Raw genomic sequence first — 22,397 nt, forward strand, 5'->3', positions numbered from 1 at the left:
TAAAAAAACAAGGAAAGACAAACTTAGATAATAAAAGCCAAGTTCTGCAAGTGCTGAACAGCTCAAGAATAAGTAATCATCCAACATAATGAGACATAAACCCTAGAGGAGAGTATCACGGTGATAAACCAAAATGTGAAGGTGCTCTTGCAAGCCTAGGCATCGAAACCCAATGAGGATCCCAAATTACAGCCATACACTAAAACAATATCTGCCTTGAAGAATCATTCATATCTCAAATGAAGCCAACCCAATTAAGTGTCTGTATCTTTTTAACCAAGATTTATAGGAATTGAAGATTTTTTTCAAACCCCAAGCCTGGCAATTAATTACATGGGTTAGGAAACACGTTCAACTGATACAGAAAAAGCACTTGACAAAAATCCCAAGTACAGGGATGCCTGGGTGGCTCAGCCATTGAGCATCTGCCTTCAGCTCAGGGCATGATTCTGGGATCCAGGATGGAGTCCCACATCAGGCTCCCTGTGAGGGGCCTGCTTCTCCCTCTGTCTATGTTGCCTCTCTTTCTCTGTCTCTCATGAATAAATAAATAAAATCTTTTTTTAAAAAAATCCCATGTACATCCATGATAAAATCCCTTAGCAAGTTAGGAACATGGGATATTTATGTCAATTTATAAAGATCATCACCAAGAAACCTACGTTTAAAATCAACCAGGGATGCCTGTGTGGCTCAGTCGGTTAAATGACTCGATTTCAGCTCAGGTCATGATCTCAGGGTTGTGAGTTCAAGCCGTGAGTTAAGCTCTGCACTCAGTGGGAAGTCTACTTAAGATTCTCTCTCTCCCTCTCTCTCTGCCCCTCCCCCTTTTGCTCTCCCTCTCTCTCTCAAATAAATAACTAAATCTTTTAAAAAGAGCAAAAAAATCAACCATAATGGTAAAGACTGAATGTCTTCCTTCCAAGACCGGGAACAAGGCAAGAATGCCCACTCTCACCACTTTTAGTCAACATAGTACTGGAAGTTAGAGGCATTCCAGCAGGAAAGGAAAAGAAATAAAAGTCATTGGAAGGGCGCCAGGCTGGCTCAGTCAATAGAGAGTGGAACTCTTGATTTCAGGGTTGTGAATTCAAGTCCCACATTGGGGGTAGAGTTTACTTAATAAAAAAAATTCTTCAAATCATTGCAGATTACATGATTGTCCATGTAGAAAATCCCAAGTAATCTAAAAAAAACCAACCTCTTGAAACTTAAAAGTGAGTTCAATATGGTTAGAGGGTACAAAATTAGCACTAAACAAAGAGTTCTTCGACTTGACACCAAAAGCATGATCCACAAAAAGAAAAACTGATAAATTGGACTTTACCAAAACTAAAAGATTTTGTTCCATGAAAGCCCATGTGAAAAGGATTTTATTTTTTTTATTTTTTTATTTTTATTTTTTTTTATTTTTATTTATTTATGATAGTCTCACAGAGAGAGAGAGAGAGAGAGGAGAGACACATGCAGAGGGAGAAGCAGGCTCCATGCACCGGGAGCCCGACGTGGGACTCGATCCGGGTCTCCAGGATCGCACACTGGGCCAAAGGCAAGCGCCAAACCGCTGCGCCACCCAGGGATCCCTGAAAAGGATTTTATTTTTTTTTATTTTTTTTAATTTTTATTTATTTATGATAGTCACAGAGAGAGAGAGAGAGAGGCAGAGACACAGGCAGAGGGAGAAGCAGGCTCCATGCACCGGGAGCCTGACGTGGGATTCGATCCCGGGTCTCCAGGATCGCGCCCTGGGCCAAAGGCAGGCGCCAAACCGCTGCGCCACCCAGGGATCCCTGAAAAGGATTTTAAAAAGCAATCTAGAGACTAGGAGAAAATATTTGCAAAACATATATCCAACTAAGGACTAGAATATATAAAGAGCTCTCAAGACTCAACAGTAAAACAAATGCAATTAAAAAAAAAAGAGGGCAAAAACATGAATAGACAGTTTACTGAAGACGATGTACAGATGGCAAAATAATCATAGGAAAAGATATTCAGGGGCACCTGGGTGGCTCAATCCATTAAACATCTGCTTTCAGCTTAGGTCATGATCACAGGGTCCTGGGATCGAGCCCTACATTGGGCTCCCTTCTCCATGGGGAGTCTGCTTCTCCCTCTCCCTCAGCCTGCCACTCTGCCTACTTGTGTTCCATCTCTCTCTCTGTCAAATAAATAAAATCTTAAAAAAAAGAACGAAAAAGATGTTCAATGTCATTAGGCACCAAGGAAATGCAAATGAAAACCATAATGAAACAGCACTACATACTTACCAGAAAGACTAAAATAAAAAGTAGTGGCAACATAAAATGCTGGCAAGGATGGAGAGAAACTGGATCACTCATCTGTTGCTAATGGGAATATAAGAAGGTACAACCACAGCCTGACAGTTTCATATAAAACTAAATGCAACTACCATACAGCTCAGCAATTGCATTCCTGGGTCTTTATCCCAGAGAAATGAAGATTTCTGTCTATACCAAAACCTATACACAAAGATTCATAACATAATGTGGGTTTCTTTTAGGGAGAGGGAGTGGATATAGCCCCAAATTGGAATCAATCCAAATGTCCTTTGACAAGTGAATGTCTAAACAAACTGTGGTTCATCCATACCATGGAACCCTACTCAGCAATGGAAAAGGACAAACTATGGATACATACAACTTGGATGAATCTTAAGGGAATGATGCTGAGTGAAAAGAAAAAAAGTCAATGCCAAAAGATTACATACCATCTAATTCCATTTACTAACATTTTTGAAATAACAGACTTTTAGAAATGGCAGACAGATTAGTGGTCGTCAAGAGTTAGAGATGTGGGGAGCAAAGGGAAGTGGAGAGAAAGAGCAGGGGGAGGTGCTTGTGTTTATAAAGGGCAACAGGAGGGAAAAGTATTTTTTTTTAATTTTATTTATTTATGATAGGCACACAGTGAGAGAGAGAGAGAGAGAGGCAGAGACACAGGCAGATGGAGAAGCAGGCTCCATGCACCGGGAGCCCGACATGGGATTCGATCCTGGGTCTCCAGGATCGCGCCCTGGGCCACAGGCAGGCGCTAAACCGCTGCGCCACCCAGGGATCCCCAGGAGGGAAAAGTATTGAAAGTGTTCACTTCCTTGACTGTGGAGGTAGATGCACAAATCGATACAGGTGATAGAATTATATATAGGTGATAGAATTATATATACAGGTATATAGAATTATATACAGGTGATAGAATTATATAGAATTTAATACACACATACAAATAAGTACAAGTAAATCTGAATAAGATTGGTGAGTTGTATCAATATCAATATTCTGATAGCTATACTATAGTTTTGTGAAATGTTAGTCTTGGAGGAAACTGGACAAATTGTACAGGGATCTCTAGCCACATGTGAATCTACAATGATCTCAATTAAAAAATAGGCAAGTGCAAAAGCCCACATCATGAAAGTAGTTGAGTGATAACTGAATGTCCATCCCTACTGGAGGGACCACAGAAACTATAGAGTCTGGCCTCCATCTTTGAAGGACTTGCAAACATGTTTTGCCACATTCATTCTGTTCCCATTTGTGAACACGTGATCATTTGCACAAATGATTTGCATGAGCTTTGCTATCTCTGTATTTTAAAGTGGGGATAATCCATGCTAATTCACAGGGGCCTGTGGGCTTAATTGCCATTTGCTCCTTCACTCTAGACAAAATTGTATTATTGTAATCATTGGGAGCTGGAGAACAGAGGTATAGAGTAGCTGAATATTTATGAGGCATTTTGTTTCAGATGTACCTGCCAACAGAATATTAAGTAGAACATTTGCTAAGGTACCAAATTCTGCCTGTGATTTGGGTATATCACCTCATATTAAATCTTTGTGTTTTCCTAGCCTACATATTGCATCTGTTTTTTTCTCTCAATCACGACCTTTGGAAATATAACAGAGTGTGTTTATTAGATTTGTTAGAGATAATAGTGACCAGAAACTGCTACAGACAGATTTGCCTGTGGGGCAGAAAAAATATGAAATGAGTATCTTTAAGATGATGAGAAAAAATATATATATTTTTCAAAATGGTGTCTGTATTCTGTTTCCAGGCAAGGACATGAAAAATGAATTCTGAGATAGGAAGAGAGACAGGCTAGAGCTTCCATCTCTGAATCTATAGGAGAATGTCACCCCATGCAGAGGAATACAAATAAGGAGGTTCGAGCAAACTACAAACTGCTCCTGCTTATCTTTTGTGATAAAAAAACGAGGATAGCACAGAGAATTACATACAAGGGCCAAACCAAATTACCTTTTACCTAGTAGAGCTCATCGCTATGGAACCTTTCCTATCAGAGCTGATAATTGCTTGGAGGGCTTCCTAGTGGGCCAAACAAAGGCCTTAGAAAGTGCATAAACTATATAATCAATCTCTCCATATTTGAAGAATGGTTAGTTCATAAAGTAATCCAAAGCAGCTGGAGCATGAGATCAATTAATAAATCTTAGCAAATCAATAGCTCCACAGATACAGGGACCTGGGTTTTGATACAGTGCAGATTTCCCAGGATGGACTCAGTTCATGTCATTTCATTCTTTCCAAAGGGGATTTCTCAAATGCATAACTAGGAGTCATTTCACCTGCATATCTTTAGGAAGACTTCGTCTTCATATATCCATAAGTCAGAACAAATCCTTTGTTGGATCATGTGTCTGAGCTAAGATTAGGCAATTATGCTCAACATACCTAGAGAGGAATTTTAGCTTGTGATTGATCAGTCCCTAATGGTCACTTCAAGAAATTCTTGTCACCATTCATTTATTTTCAAAATACTGTAGACTTTTGATGCAGCTAAAACCTGGAAACAACTTAAATATCCTTCAAAGGGAGCTCACTGAATAAATTATAAGATTATAATAAATAATAATCAGGAAGTTCTATTTTCTGTACTTTCTGATATGAGAATGCCTCAAAAATATATTATTAGATGAATAAAAAAAAGACTTTGTGTGTAATGATGATCCCAACTTTGAAAAAGAAAAACAAAGACTATTTTCACGTAAACCCAAGTTTTAAATTGTTCCTGCAACGATACATAAGAAATTGTTAACAATCATCACTTTTATGGAGAGGTGCTTAGGGTAAGAGATTGGATGAGAAAGGAGGCTTTTACTTTTAATTTATATCTTTAAGCATTGCTTGAATTTTTACCAGCATATCTATTATTTTTACTTTAAAAAATCCATTTTAATGAATAGAGTAACAAAATAACAAAAATGATAAATCAATTTATTTTTTTAAGATTTTATTTAGTCATGAGAGACACAGAGAGAGAGAGGCAGAGAGGCAGAGGCACAGGCAGAGGGAGAAGCAGGCTCCATGCAGGGAGCCCGACACGGGACTCGATTCCAGGTCTCCAGGATCACCCTGGGCTGAAGGTGGCGCTAAACCGCCGAGCCACCCGGGGTGCCCTTGATTTTATATTCTAGTAAACTCTGTATAATAAACAACCATGATGTATTGCACTTGGAATTTTTTTAAGATTTTTTTAAGATTGATTGATTGATTGATTGATTGATTCATGAGAGAGAGAGAGAGACAGAGACACAGGAGGAGGGAGAAGCAGGCTCCATGCCGGGAGCCCAACGTGGGACTCAATCCCGGGACTCCAGGATCGTGCCCTGGGCCAAAGGCAGGCGCTAAACCGCTGAGCCACCCAGGGATCCCCAAGATTTTATTTTTTGAAGGGGCACCTGGGTGGCTCAGTTGGTTAAGCATCTGTGTTTGGCCCAGGTCATGATCTCAGGATCCTGGGATAGAGCCCTATATAGGTCTCCCCATTCAGCAGGGAGTTTGCTTGTCCTTCTCAAGCTCCCTGTGCCCCTCCCCAAAGTGGTGAGCACTCTCTATCTCAAATAAGTAAATAAAATATATTTTAAAAGATTTTTTTTCTTTTAGGTAGGCTCTACACCCAACTTAAGGATTGAATACATGACCCTGAAATCAAGAGTCACATGCTCCACTGACTGAGCTAGCCAGGAGGCCCTAAAGATTTTGTCTTCAAGTAATCTCCACACCCAATGCGTACACCAAATTTACAACCCTGAGATCAAGAGTCACATGCTCCACTGACTGAGCCAGCCAGGCACCCCCTGCATTTGTAAGTTGTAAAAATAAAGAAAAGATGCTTAAAAACAACTCCAAAACTAAATTACTAATGACTGGTAACTTTGCTGTTGTTATTATTTATCACTGTGTTGCTTAAATATTCCTGAGACATCTCCAACTATAGTGAATACTTGTTTATTAAATCCAGGTAGGGTTCATGGTTTTCAGCAAATGTTCCCCAAAAGCCTTGTTCTCATGAATATATAAATATATACATATATAATTTACGTGTAAATAGTTTTATTGAGATTTGTAACCTAGCAATGTGCTCATTAAAATTTATTTTTAAAGGTCATAATCCTTCTATGGACCATAAATACCAATTTATTAGGCAAAAGCTGAAGCTAGACATGTTGTAATCACTCCTATTTATTTATGTAATTGCCCCCTTTTCCCCAGATGTCACAAGGCTAGGCTAGGACTGTGATAGAAGAAATTCTGTGGTGTTACAGCTCCTTCAGTTGTGAGCAAGCAGTGACTGCAGCTGGTAGCCTAATTTCCCCAGGTGGGTTATTAGCACCAGCAAATCCCTTCAAAGGAAGCTTCTAAAACAGTGGTCATAATCTTTTGGGGGCCACAGATCCCTAGAGGTAGTCCTGCATGGTGTGGGGGTTCAAAGAACATGAGCTTTGCAACTGGACAAATCTTTGCTCAAATCCTAGCTCCACTGCTTATTTAATAGGTGACATTAAGCAATTTACTTAACCTTGTGGAGCCTTTCTTTCCTCATCTATAAAATGCCTGGCATGCAGCGAGAACTTCATAAAAGGTAGCAATTACCATATTATTTTTGAATATGATGGAAACTGTAGACGCTGTCCTCAGAGAAAAGAATCCATCTTGCATTTTTAGTATGTTGCATGCAATTTCAAGGGCTTTGAACACCGATCAAGGCCATTCTGGACCAAAGGTTAGAAACCCCTGGTCTACGGTTTAGAACGAACATATGAAGAAACCTGAACAGTAAAAATAATATTTTCTACTCCTTTTGCTGGTTGTCATTTTAGGTTGTGTTTTCTTTTCCTTTTTGCCATGTTGGATTATTTGTGTGTTATGCCTACCGGGTCCCAATCAGACCAAGAGGATACATTGTACATTTAAAGAGTGTACAAAAGAGCAAAGTAAATGAGGGTTGTCTAGCACTTTAACACATCAGTTAGTTACCAGCAAAGTAGTAGGAAAGGCCAAGGCAATTCACTGGCCAGATTAGGTTTTCAAAGACCACTGCTAAGCATGTGGATTTAATAGAGCCATGCTTCCGGTTCTTTAGATCAAAGATAAAGTTACTTTAAACTGCTTTGGGTGAGCTTTTCAGGCTTAGCCTACTAGTCCCTAGCTCCGTTTTGTAATCAGAGCCAGCTAGGACTATTCTCTTTTATTTTCAAGGCTTCAGAAAAGAGAAAAACCAAATGCCTTTAGGTAGTTGCTCAAAGGAATAGCTTTCTTGTTCCTTTGCATTAGTCTGATCTCAAAGAAACACAGAAACCCCCTGGAATCTACCTTTGCCATTAATTCAAACATCACCCAGACTGCTGGTGAAAATGTATCTCCATAGTCTGTGGGAGCCTATTAGGCATGGATCTAGCCCTCATTTTTTCGATAACCACCCCCCAAATCCATAAAACCTAAGAATGAGTGAACATTTCAGGAAATGAGAAAAAAAATCCCATCTTGATGATATTATCACTGACTTTACCCATGCTCAGGACTGCTGATGCTGAGGGTGGAAAAGATTGGATTTGAGGACAGAACAGGGTTGTACAGAGAAAACCAATCCTATATTTTCCTGTTGAAATTGGAAAGAAGGAGAAAAATACATGTGTCATTCCAAAGAGCCAGTTTTCTTATAAGAACTCCATCCCAAACAGTTCCTAACATCATCATTGCTCATGAAAGAAAAATGAATTGGTTTATAAATCCCATTCCTTGCTAAAAGGAACCAGAACTCTCTGGTAAAATTGTTGATTCTTGTGCCAAGAAGAAAAAGTACAAGATGAACCTATAACATCTTATGCTAAAAGTAAGGGGGTACTCAAAAAATGATGTGAATGTGTCAAAAGGACACTAGAGCCAGTTGGAAGGACTCCCACTGGCCCAAACTGGGCCAATTTGAACATCAGAATAAATGATAGCAACATATTGTAACCCATGGAATAAGGTAGGACTCCATGAGTTCATGCTGGTATAAACACATAAACAACTGAAGGAATATAGAAGTAAATGTGGAAGAAGAAAACACTCTTCCTTGCAATAGAATACTAACTAATAAATGCTGAAAACTGATGGAGTTTTTTTTTTTAAATCAACATTTTGTGACCATTGTGTAAGCCATTGAGGCAAGTATCATCAATAGATGAAAAACTTCTGGGTGAAAGTTTGATAACAACAGGGTATTTACATAGCTTCCAAATACCTCCCCAGAAATTAGTTCTTTTCTAAATATTGATTCATTTATCTAGGAAAAAGAGAAAGAAAGTGAATGGGGAGGGGCAGAGGGAGAGAATCCTCCTGCAAACTCCTGGATGAGCACAGAGCTCAACACAGAGCACAGTCCCATGACTCATGAGATCATGACCTGATCTGAAACCAAGAGTAGGACGCTTAATCGACTGAGCTCCCCCATGCACTCCTTCCCAGAAATTCGTTATTTTTTAAGATTTTATTTATTTATTTTAGATAAAGAGTGAGAGATAGAGAGCATGATGGGGGGGGTGTAAAGGAAGAGGGAGAAGCAGACTCCCTGCTGAACAGGGAGCCCGATGCGGGACTTGATCCCAGGACCCCGGGATTATACTACAGTAAGAGAATGTCCTTATTCTAAGGAAATACTCACTGAGATATGTAGGGGTAACGAGACATTATGCCCACAACTTACTCTATATATATGTGTGTGTGTGTGTGTGTGTGTGTGTGTGTGTCTGTGTGTGTAGGGAGGAGGAAAGAGAGAGAGAGGAAGACTACTAAAATGCAGGGAAAATGTAACAGTCGGTGAACCCAGGTAAAAACATGTAGAAGTTCCTTGTCCTGTTGTAATTTTTCTGCAAATTTTACATCATATCAAAATAAAAGAAAGAAAAGAAAAAGAAAATGGTATTTGCTCTACATTAAAAAGCAGATGACAAAACTGGCAACCTTGGGCCCCTCTGAGGAAGACAGAGCCTTGGACCACAATGAGTTATCCAGAGTAGAGAGCAGAAGACCACATCAGGGACAACCCTTGCCAAGGAGGACAATTCAGAAGTTACTCACAGCAGCGCAGTCTCATGTCAACAGTTGGAATGATCTTGTTGATGAGCCAAACATCTTCTTCCCAACTAACAACATTTCCACCCAAACACTTCATAAACTCCTCATTTTCCACGATGTGGTCCCAAAGTTGAAAGTAGTACAAGCTGCCAGTGAAGCCAGGCAGTGCACTTTCAACCTGGCTGTCCCAGTTCATAAAAGAATGTCCTAGAATCAGAGTCCCATTAGGTGTCAGGTTTTGTGGTTGATCCATCATTACAAGTATCCTTTCTGTATTCAGGAAGAGCTCTAATCTGCCCTTCACACCATCCCACATCAAACAGACTGTATACCATTGAAACGGAGTCAGGTGGTAACGGATATAAAAGGTCTTGCCCAAGTTGTGCAGTATTAGCTGCTGATGGTCTCCTCCAAGTCCAAGGTTTATGTCTTCTCTGCCCAGGAAGGCATTATTGGTAATATAGGAGAAGGCCATCCAATTACTTGATTTGTCATCCACGAATACCAGGTCAATGCATGCTGTGAATCGAGTGAGTTCAGGAATCGTGTTGGTCAGGCTCACGTACATGTCAGCTCTTCCATAAAAATCCAGTCTTTTTCCTTTTAGCGAAAGTGCATCTGTCCAAATTTGGAGAAGGGGAAAGAGAAAGCAAATGAAATTTCAGTAACAAAAATTCAATTTTATATCATCTTCTTTAGCCACATAGTCAATTCCGGATTACACAATGCTATCATGAGTCAATACTGGTGCAAAACAAAAAAAAGCCCAAATACTGGATATACACAAATCATCTCTATTTGACATTGGCATGTGACATTTTCTGGCAGAAGAGTTTCTTCCTAATTATATTTTGCCTGGGCTAATATTAAAAGTCAGATTAGTGTTCCCAGAGCACACACCAGCTGGACAGTTTGGGGAGGCAGTTAGAAGTGTGTAGCTAGTTGGCAGGGAGGAGGCCAAGGAAAAGGCAGCTTGGACTTAAAATCTGCTGCACATAATCTTCACTTGTGTAATCAAAAGATAGCTATTTCCATCCACCTAACTGCCTTATTATATTCATGGTGCAACAGCAATTTATTTCTCCAATGCCTTTTCCTGAGCCAAATTACTTGATTTATTCTGTCTCTGGAGACTGCTTCTCACTGAAGGCACCAACAGGGACCTGGGGGATGACCAGTTGGACAATAGTGAAGCTGCAAGGCTTCTGTTTGCACTCAGGAACGGGAGGAATGGAAAAAAAAAAAAAAGGAACAGGAGGAATGGCACTGCCCTGAGTGTACCCGATTCCTTCCTTCCAACGCCTTACTAAGGGAGCTGTATGTCTTTAAGAGTTTCTAGGTGGCAGGTTTCTGGGTGGCTCAGCTGATTGAACATCTGACTCTTGACTTTGGTTCAGGTCGCGTGATCTCAGGGTCCTGAGATTGAGCCCCACATCGGCTTCCCACCCAGCGGGGAATCGGTTTGTTTCCCCTCCATTTGCCCCTCCCCCTGCTCATGCTCTCTCTCTCTCTCTCTCTCTGAAATAAAAAAAAAAGATTCCGGTGGCCATGGACCCAGTGGTAACCAGCTCTGAAGTCAAAGAGCCTGCGTTGAAACCTCAGCTCTGACATTCGTCAGCTGTGTAACTTTGATCAAGTAGCTTAATCTCCCCATGCCTCAACGTCTGCTTCAGTATGCACACACAACTCAGAGGATCACTATTTATATTATAATTTATACCAGATAATAGCCCTATCTACTGATCATACAAGACTGTTTGAAAAATAAGTGAGATGATGCATGCAAAACCCTCTCAAACGTTGCTGAAGAACATGCCCATCAGTACAGTCATTTGGTGGGCAATTTGGCAATATCTATGAAAATTTAAATTGGGGCAGCCCGGGTGGCTCAGCGGTTTAGCGCCACCTTCGGCCCAGGACGTGATCCTGGAGACCTGGGATCGAGTCCCACATCCGGCTACCCGCATGGGGCCTGCTTCTCCCTCTGCCTGTGTCTCTGCCTCTCTGTGTGTGTGTGTGTGTGTGTCTCTCTCATGAATAAATAAAATCTTAAAAAAAAAGAAAATTTAAATTGAGTACACCCTTTGTTTAAATAGGAAGCTATTGGTGAATAGTGATACAATCATCATGACAAACCTCACTCAAGGCCCCTAGGCAAATATCTGAGAACTGCTGAACATCAGCCTAATTCCAGCGCCAGTTCAACCCAAGACAAACCAAAAAGAGCTTTATGACGGAACGGAATTCCAACCTCCCTCTAAATTAGGGGTGTGACATTGGGACCACCACTATAAAACTGATAGCCAGACAGCACGCTACAAAGGCCGGCAGGAAGTGACCACTTCCCTGCTTCTGAGAGATATCCCCAGGTGCAAGCTTCTAGATATTCTCTAGCCCTACAATATTCTCTCCCTCATTCCTCCACTGAATATCTTTCAAAGGCAAGCAAGTACATGCCTGCCCACACACACGCATGCGTGTGCATGCACAACCCCCCCCCCCATGTGCTGGAGCCCTTACCATCCACCTGCCAGGGAGCTATTTCTGAACTGTCCATGGTAGATGAGCAAATGTTTATTTCTGTCCCTGGCTTATGTGATTATATTATCTTATCATCTTTCATGTGGCTAATAAATCAAAAGGTAACCCCACAAGGTGATAATCACTAAGAAACCCAATATCGATCATGGTTGGCTAACTGCTTTTCTGTTCAGCCCTCCAAAATGACGTCAAATACAATGTTTAAGAGCAAGATTCATGGTGAGCATAAAATACAACGTTTAAGAACAAGTTTTATGGTGAGCATCAATCTCCAGGGCTTATTTGTCCCTTAAAAGAGAATGTATCATAATCCCATGTTGTCTACTGGGTTTCTCCTCTCTGTAATACACTAATATAAAGCCAGTTGCCAAAGGACACAAACAAGCAGCTTACTAAATGAGAAATACAAAAAGATGGCCTCTTGCTATTTTTAAAACACAAGTTACAATGAGATACTATTTTTACGTTTTGAAATTATAGCATTTTAGACGGAGAATACCCAGCATGGACAAGCTTGTGAGGAAACAAGTCATTTTAATACACTGTGGGAAGACCAATTAGTACAGTCTCTTTTTTAAAACCTTATTTATTTACTTTTTAGTCTTCTCCACACCCAATGTGGGGCTCAGACCCCTGAGATCAAGAGTCACGTGCTTCACCGACTGCACCAGCCAGGCACCCCAGTAGTCTTTTTTCTGAAGGGCAATCTGTCAGTGTCTATGAAACATTTTCATTGTGTATGGCTGTGTATATGCTTTTTTTAAAAAAATATTTTATTTATTTATTCATGAGAGACACACAGAGAGAAGCAGAGACACAGGCAGAGGGAGAAGCAGGTTCCATGCAGGGAGCCCGACGTGGGACTTGATCCCGGGTCTCCAGGTTCTCGCCCTGGGCTGAAGGCGGCACTAAACCATTGAGCCACCTGGGCTGCCCTGTGTATATGCTTTTGACTTAGCAATTCTATTCCTTATCAATTTATTCTAGACAAATCTACATGTATACAAAGATGCAAGTACAAGGATATTCATTGCAGTATTGTTTGTAATTGAGCAAAAGGAAGAAGATCTGTATGTCCATCCATAAGTGACTAGTTAAGCAATCCTTACCTCTATATAATGGACAATTAAAACATATAAGGTAGATCTATATAGTCATGAAGAGATTTCCAAGGCTTGATGCTACATGAAATGGGAGTTACATAAGTGTAGATATAGTATTATCCTGCTTTTTATCAATAGAGAAAAATATGTGCATTAGCATGCATAGAAAAAATCTAGAAGAACACATATCAGGCAGTTAAGAATGAGTATCCTTAGATGTGAGATTTAGGGGGACTTTTGCTTTCTATATTATTTCAGTAATATTTGCACTTTTTGTACAATCCTGTGTTAAATTTATAATCAGAAAAATAAGGATGGATGGATGGATAGAACCACTTGTGGCCATATATGAGATTCTGTGGGCAGAGCTAATTTCTACATAGATGTGAGCAGAAGTGTGAGGTAGTGGAATCCAAAAAGCTGCCTTTGAGTCCTGGTTCTGCAGCTTACTAGCTGCATCAACATGGGCAATTAGTGCACAAGAAAGCTTCTAGGACAGTGGCATTTAGTGAGCACTGTATGAAAAATAAACCCACGTCACTTCTCTGTGTCTCGTTCCTCCATGCTAAGATAGGAATACTAATTACCTTCCTGGCGGGGCCATCATGAAAGATGAGGCTGTAATACAACTGCCATTTATGTTATGTATGTGAAACATTTATAAACTGTGAAGCCCCAGGTAAATGTCAGCTGGCATGTTCACTATCACGATTAGAAGTCTCTTTCTTCTCCCACAACCTCTTTTGTACCCTTACACAGCCAAGCACATCTGCATTGAGCTCTGCTGCAGCCCTCGGGGGCCCCCAGCAGGGCTCAGAGGGGGCCAGGCTGTGACAAGGCAGGACAAGGGCTTTGCCCTTCTGTTTGGCCAGGCAAGCAGCGTTCTCTGCTGGGCCTCTCAAGGGCCTGCTTCAAAGGCCACTTGTGTCTTTGCATATGATTTAACTATCCATTGCAGATGTCTCCTTGGACGTTGCCATCTGTTTCCTGGCAATTTTCAAGTCCAAATTGCATGATTGCTCCCCTGAAGCGTGTTCTCTCTTGATTTGGCTCCTCTGTGTCTCCTTGCCTCTATCCTGCTTCCTTTTATTTTAAATTACATTTATTGTTGTCCTCGCTTTAAAAAAAAGTGTTTCTTCCATTATAAAAGTGATACTGTACATGATTTTTTTAAAAAAGGAAAATATTGGAAAAGTAAAAAGATGAGAACAAAGTCAGCCAGAGTCCTACCACCCATAGACAAAATTTTGGTAAATTTCCTTTGGCGTTTCTTTTCTTCCGGGCATGGGTTTTGTTTGTTTCTATGTGGCTGAGACCATATTGTATGGAAAATTTGGTACCCTGCTTTAATCACTTAACGTGATGACATAAGTGTTTTCTATGTTAGGAAAAACTTATAAGCCTCATTCAAATGGCTATGCTACAGCCCTCAGAGTGCCAGGCACCATTTGATTTGCACTGAGAAAGTTCACATAACACAAAATTCACCATTTTAATCATTTTAAGGTATACAATTCAGTGGAATTTAGTAGATTCATGATGGTGTATGACCATCACCATTATCTAGTTCCAAAACATTTTCATCATCCCAAAAGGAAGCACCATATTCATTAAGCAGCAGCGGCCCTTCCCCCCACCCTCCCACCGGCAACCACTAATCTACTTTCTGTCTGTATGGATTTGAGTATTCTAGACATTTCATATAAATGGAAACTTACAAGTAACCTTTTGTTTCTAGTTTCATTCACTTCACATAATGTTTCCAAATTCATCCATGTTTTAGCACGCATCAGTACATTATTTTTTTAAGATCTTATTTTTAAGTAACCTCTATAACCAACATGGGACTCAAACTAACAACCTTGAGATCAAGAGTTGCATGCTTTACCAACTGAGCCATCCAGCCACCCCAGTACATCATTATTTTTAATGGCTGGATGATATTCCATTGTGTGGATAGACTATATTTTGTTTACTGACTGATCTGTTAATGGACATTTAGTTTTTCTCTACCTTTTGGCTATTACAAACAGTGCTGCTGTGGACATTTGTGCTATTTGTTTTGTTTGAACATACTTTCACTTCTTTGGGGTATATATCTAGGACAGGTCATTTAGTAATTCTGTATTTCACTTACTGAGTAACAGCCACTGTTTTCCATAGGAGCCATTCAATATTCCCACCAACAGTTTATAAGGATTCTAATTTCTCTATCTCTTCACCAACAGTTGTATTCCATTTGTTAACTTATTATTATAACCATCATAGAGGGTGTCGAGTGGTATGGCATCATGGTTTTGATTTGAATTTCCCTAATGACTAATGACATTGAACATCTTTTCATGTGCGTGTTGGCCATCTGCATATCTCCTTTGAAGAAATGTCTATTCAAGCAAGTCCTTTGCCTATTTCTAAATTGTGTTGCTCAGGATGCCTGAGCGTCTGCCTTTGGCTCAGGGTGTCATCCTGGGTCTGGGAATCAAGTCCCACATTGGGCTCCCTGTGAGGAGCCTGCTTCTCCCTCTGTCTCTGTCTCTGACTCTCTCTGTGTGTCTCTCATGAATAAATAAATAAAATCTTTTAAAAAATAAATAAATAAATAAATAAATAGTGTTGTTCATGTTTTTGTTGTTGAGTTGTAAACACTCTTTATATATTCTAGATACTAGGACCTTATAAGACATGTGAACTGAAAATACTTTCTCCCATTCTCTAGGCTGCTTTTTCACTGTCTTGATGGTGTCTTTTGATGCACACATCTTTAATTTTGATAAAACCCAATTGATCTATTTGTTCTTTTGCTGCTTATTCTTTTATTTTTATTTTTATTTTTTATTTTTTATTTTTTTTAATTTTTTTATTGGTGTTCAATTTACCAACATACAGAATAACCCCCAGTGCCCGTCACCCAATCACTCCCACCCCCCGCCCTCCTCCCCTACCACCCCTAGTTCGTTTCCCAGAGTTAGCATGTGTCTGTGCTTTCTTCTCATTTCTATAGATGTAGTTCTTATATTTAGTTCTTTATATTTCATTGATTTTTACTTAATTTTTGTACGTGGTATAAAGAGGGAGTCCAACTTCATTCTTTTTATGTGTTTACATGTATATGCATGTATACATGTGTACATGGATATGTATTTACACGTCCAGTTGGGCCAGCACCATTTGTTGAAGAGACTATTTCTTCCCATGGAACGTTCTTGGCACCCTTGTGGAAAATTAATTGGCCATACATATATGCATGAGTTTCTTTCTGGACTCTCAATTCTGTCCCATTAATCTACATCTATCCCTATGCCAATAACACAGTTTTGATTATTATAGCTTTGTAGTAAGCTTTGAAATCTAGACATGTGATTTCTCCAACTTTGTTCTTTTTCAAGATTATTTTGGCTATTCAGGGACCCTTGCAATTCCATATGAATTGCACATCACCCTTTCCATATCTGTAAAGAAAGCCATTGGATTTTGATATGGTTTGCATTTGAATCTGTAGATCTCTTTGGAGGAATATTGACATTTTAATATTAAAATTGTTATCTTTTATTAAACCCGTGAACACAGGATCTTTTCCATTTACTTAGGTCTTCTTTAATTTCTGTCAGCAATGTTGGTAATTTGAGTGTAGACGTCTTTCAACTACTTGGTTAAATTTATTCCTAGGTATTTTATTCTTTTAAAGGTTATTGTAAATGAAATTGTTTTCTTAACTTTATTTCAGATTGTTTGTTGCCAGTGCATAGAAATGCCACTAATTGTTGTATTGATCTTGTATCTTACAACTTTGCCAAATGTATTTATTAACTTAAATATCTTTATCAAGGGGATTCTTTAGGATGTTCTATATGTAAGATCATATCATCTACAAATAGAGATAGTATACTTTTTCTTTCTAGTTTGGATGCCTTTTATATCTTCTTTTTGCCCAAGCACTCTGGCTAGAACTTCCAATATAATGTTGAATGCAAGTGGTGAATATGGGTGTTCTGGTCTCATGCCTGATCTTAGGGGAAAGCTTTCAGTTTTTCACCATTAAGAATGATGTTTACTGTGGGTTTTTCATAGATGCTCTTACCAGACTGAAGAAGGTCCCTTCCATTTCTTTTTAAAAAATTTTTTTAAATTTATTCATTCATGAGAGACACACACAAAGAGGCAGAGACACAGGCAGAGGGAGAAGCAGGCTCCATGCAGGAAGCCTGACGTGGGACTCGATCTCAGGTCTCCAGGATCAGGCCCTGGGCTGAAGGCAGCGCTAAACTGCTGAGCCATCCAGGCCCTCCCTTCCATTTCTACTGTGTCAAGTGTTTTTATCATGAAAGGATGTTGAAGTTTGTCATACTCTTCTCCCTCACCAATTGAGATGATCATGTGGTTTTTCCCCCTTCGGTCTATAAATGTGATGTAGTACATTAATTGATCAATTTTTACATGTTGAACCACCTTTGCATTCATTTGTGGAATAAATTCTACTTGTTCAAAGTATATAATCCTCTAAATATATTTCTGGATTCAGTCTGCCAGTATTTTGTTAAGAATTTTTGCATCTAGGGGCACCTGGGTGGCTCAGTGGTTGAGCATCTGCCTTTGGCTCAGGTCGTGATCCTGGGGTCCTGGGATCAAGTCCCACATCAGAGTCCCCGCAAGGAGCCTGCTTCTCCCTCTGCCTATGTCTATGCTTTTCTCTGTGTCTCTCATGAATAAATAAATAAAATCTTTAAATTTTTAAAAAATAAATAAAACTAACAATCAAAAAAATAATTTTTGCATCTAGTGGCTCAGTCGGTCGAGCATGAAACTCTTAATCTCAGGGTTGTGAGTTCAAGCCCCATGTTGGTCATATTAGCTTACTTAAAAAAAGAAATTTGGGGGGGCACCTGGCAGGCTTAGTTGGGGGAGCATATGACTCTAGATCTCAGGGTTGTGGGTTCAAGTCCCATGTTGAGTGCAGAGATTACTTAAAAATTTTAAAAATCAAAAAAAAATTTTTAAATCCTCAAGGAAAAAGAATTTTGCATCTATATTCATAAGGGATATTGGTGTGCAGATTTCTTTTCTTGTGATGTCTATGTCTGCCAGTTAACATTTTTTAACTCTCTAGCAGATTGCTATAGCAAAACATTGTGCTCCAGGTCTATCTCTGGCAGAGCCTGGGGAATAGGAAAATAAAACTCTTGCCACAGTGGTTACTCAATATGTAATTTTATTTTGCCTTTTGCCAAGTTCCCAAGCTGCTTTGCCTGGTGATGCCATGTTTACACAATTTTAAGCAGAACTGAATTCATTGAGCATTCAACAGTGCCAGTTTTTCCCAGAATGCTTCAACTTTTATATTCTCTGATTTTTCAGGGCAGTGGTTTAACCAGAGTCTTGGCCCCCCTACTGCCAGTTTCCAGTGCCTAGCATAATGGTTGGCACATAATGGGTCCTTTATAACTATTTTCTGGAGTGAGTGAAGCATTGGGCATAGAATGGGGGAAAGTTTCCTCTTCCTTTCAGACCCCAAAAGTAATAAATACATTCATTTTATTTTTAAAAAAAATTTTTCTTTATTTGACACAGAAAGAGAGAGAGAGTGAACACAAGCAGGGGGAGTGGGAGAAGGCAAAGCAGGCTGCCTGCTGGGCAGGGAGCCAGATGTGTGGCTTGATCCCAGAACCCCAGGATCATGATCTGAGCAAAAGGCAGATGCTTAAGCACTGAGCCTCCTAGGTGTCCTAATACATTCATTTTAAAAGTCAGTGAGGAAAAGGTTTGGAACCCTAAGAGATAGGCAATCCAAATGATGTCGTTTTTTTTTTTTTTTCCAGCAAAGTCTCTAATTTTCTGAAGACAGCACTGAGTAATCATCAGATATATTCTGCATTTGTTTCTCTGTCCTCTCTGTCAAGTTTCTCCTTGCAATGTTAAAGTGTTTCAAAGGTTAGGGGACCAAGATTCTGCATTTGCTGCCCTGAACAATCTCAGGAAGAGCAGACAAATGAAGTTCATAATGGTTGGACAATGTAGGCGTGACCTGGTCACTGTTTCTCCCCCCAGAGGTCACCTGCTTTCCTCTATTTTACTCAAGATTTCTGATTCAGAAAGCCTGACCGAGCAGGGGTGTCTGCATATATTCATTGCTTAGGTACTGTCATGAAGTACCCCAGACTGGTTGGGTTAAACAACAGACAAATATTGTCCCACAGTTCTGGAATATACGAACTGAGATTAAAGTGTCGGCAGGGTCTTTTCCTTCGAAGGGCTCTAAAGGAAAGATGTGTTCCATGCCTCTCTCCTAGTTTCTGGTTCACTGGCAATATTTGGTGTTCTGAGGCTTCTGTTGAATCTCCCCATTCTCAGCCTTTATCTCTACAAGGCTTTCTCCTTGTATGCTATGTCCACATTTTCACCTTTTATAAGGACACCAGTCATGTCAGGTTACAGGTCACACTATTCCACCTTGACCTCATCTTTCCTTAACTACTTACACTTGTAATGACCCCATTTCCAAATGTGATTACCTTCTGAGGTGCTGAGGGAGAGGACTTCCACAGATGAATCTGGGGGGACACAATTCAACTCATAATGCTGCATAAGGCTCAAGGCCCAGCTAAACACCTGGAAATACCTCCTATTAGAAGAGGGAGATAAGGGACGCCTGGGTGGCTCAGTGGTTAAGCATCTGCCTTCAGTCCAGGGTGTGATCCTGGGGACCCTGGATCAAGTCCGGCATTGGGCTCACTGCATGGAGCCTGCTTGTCCTTCTGCCTGTGTCTCTGCCTCTCTCTGTGTGTCTCTCATGAATAAATAAATAAGGGGATCCCTGGGTGGCGCAGCGGTTTGGCGCCTGCCTTTGGCCTGGGGCATGATCCAGGAGACCCGGGATCGAATTCCACGTCGGGCTCCCTGCATGGAGCCTGCTTCTCCCTCTGCCTGTGTCTTTGCCTCTCTCTCTCTCTCTCTCTCTCTCTCTGTGCGACTATCATGAATAAATAAAATCTTAAAAATAAATAAATAAAATCTAAAAAAAAAAAAAAGAGGGAGATAAGACAGAGCAAGTTTTAGGGAAGGGACCCACCAGAGGCATTGGCTACATTTATACTGTCAAGAATCTGGTCATTCTGAGGATGGGCATTCTGCCAAGGGTACACCTCAACATGCCTGCCTCAACTGGGAAATGTCACCACTCACTCATAAAAGGGGAATGGGCAGGGGCACCTGGGTGGCTCAGTCAGTTAAATGTCCAAATCTTGATTTTGGCTTGGTCATGATCTCAGCGTCCTGGGATCGAGCCCCACTTTGGGCTCCCTGCTGAGTGGAGACTCTGCTTCTTCCTCTTCCCCTGCCCCCCACTCATGCTTGCTCTCTCTCTCATAAATAAAATATTTTTTAAAAAGGGGGGCAGTGGGCAGACACTCATTTCCATAGTACACAAAACCCATACCTGCACAAGGGGTCTTCTGGCTCTTAATATCACAAATCCTTGCAAATGAATGATCAGGAGCTTTGAAAAATTTTGTAGACCCAGTCCTGGTCTAGCAGATCCATGGCCATCTGAGGTCATATAATGGATAGGTGATTGATACTGGGAAACTCCATTACCCACAACACCGTGGTCATCATGTGAATAGCCACAGAGAACTGGAGTTACTGTCTGCCACCTACTGCCTACAGTTCCCACTGGTCTTGTGAGTAACCAACTAATATGATTTTAGATAAACCAGATCTGGCATCTATAAAAGCATCCATCTTTGAGCTTCATTTCTGTCTCACTGGTCACTGAGTTATCCACTACATCCCCTCCTTCAAGACCCAGGCAATTGACCACATATGTAGCTTGCCAGGCATTCTTCTCAGAATAGGAAGCAGAAGAATTATCTCCACATAGGTAACGTGATTGTTCCTTCAAATTTTGGGTCCAAGGCCCATGTCCATTCAAAAAAAATGGATGTCTTTACTCATAAAAGCAGAAGCACCCTGGAAAATTTATTTACTCCACAATGATGGTCATTGAGCACCAACTATGTGTCAGTGCTAGAGTCCAGCAATAGAGTAAACTCATGTTCATACCAGGTCCTTGGCCTTAGTCAGCTTTACATTCCAGAGAGAAAGGTAGTCAATAAACAAGTAAATATAAAAATTACAAATTGTGGGGCACCTGGCTGGCTCAATTAGTAGAGCATGGGACTCTTGATCTTGGAGTTGTGAGTTTGAGCTCCACATTGAGTGTAGAGATGACTTAAAAATAAAACCTGGGCAGCCCGGGTGGCTCAGTGGTTTAGGGCGTGATCCTGGAGACCTAGGATCAAGTCCCACATCGGGCTCCCTGCATGGAGCCTGCTTCTCCCTCTGCCTGTGTCTCTGCCTCTCTCTCTCTTTCTGTGTGTCTTTCATGAATAAATAAATAAAATCTTTAAAATAAAATAAAATAAAACAAGACAAAACAAAACAAAACCTGGGCAGCCCAGGTGTCTCAGTGGTTTAGCGCCGTTTCAGCCCAGGGTGTGATCCTGGAGACCCAGGATAGAGTCCCACGTCTGGCTTCCTGCATGGAACCTGCTTCTCCCTCTGCCTGTGTCTCTGCCTCTCTCTCTCTCTCTCTCTCTCTCTCTGTCTCTCATGAATAAATAAATAAAATCTTTAAAAATAATAAAATAAAAAAATAAAAAAATAAAAATAAAACCTTAAAAAATAAAGTAACTGGGACTCCTGGGTGGCTCAGTCGGTTAAGCCCCTGCCTTCAGCTCAGGTCATGATCTCAGGGGCCTGGGATTGAGCCCCACATCAGGCTCCCTGCTGAGCTTCTCCCTCTCTGCCATTCCTCAGGCCCTCCTCACTTGTACTCTCTGGCTCTATCTCTCTGTCAAATAAATAAATAAATAAAATATTTTTTAATGAATGAATTAAAATAATTTAAAATTATGAAAAGCCCTCTGAAGGAAATTAATATGCTGATGAGTTACCTAATGGGATGGAAGGGATGAGGTAAATGGGAATATCTATATTAGATAGGATAGTTAAGGAAGACCTCTCTGAGAGAGGGTCCTTTGCACTTAGTTCTAGGAGACAGAAACAACTAGAGTTACAAAGATAAGGAGTAAGAGTGACCCAGACATGAGTAGTAGCATATGAAAGCATACGTAAAGGCCTTAAAGTAGGACTGTGCTTGGCATATACAAGGAATAAGAAGGAAGCCAGTGTGTCTGGAGTGGAGTGAGAATAGGATGAAAGGAAATGAGTCTCAAGAAGTAGTGGAAGACCAGATCATGCAGTACTTTTTAGGTCTTTTTTTAAAGATTTTATTTATTTATTAATAAAAGCCACAGAGAGAGGCAGAGACCTAGGCAGAGGGAGAAGTAGGCTCCCTACTGAGAGTCCAATG

General features: G+C 40.4%; 1 protein-coding gene across 1 annotated transcript in view; it reads right to left on the reverse strand.

Moving 5' to 3' along the window:
* Positions 1-22,397, reverse strand: part of ADGRG4 (adhesion G protein-coupled receptor G4) — a 100,719-nt gene that overhangs the window by 73,889 nt on the left and 4,433 nt on the right. The window contains exon 2 of the mRNA XM_072816075.1: positions 9,390-10,004. Within this exon, the coding sequence (XP_072672176.1) occupies positions 9,390-10,004 (615 nt within the window). The remainder of the gene's footprint in view (positions 1-9,389; positions 10,005-22,397) is intronic.

This window comes from Canis lupus, chromosome X (genome assembly GCF_048164855.1).
Source record: "Canis lupus baileyi chromosome X, mCanLup2.hap1, whole genome shotgun sequence".
NCBI classification, from domain to species: Eukaryota; Metazoa; Chordata; class Mammalia; order Carnivora; family Canidae; genus Canis; species Canis lupus.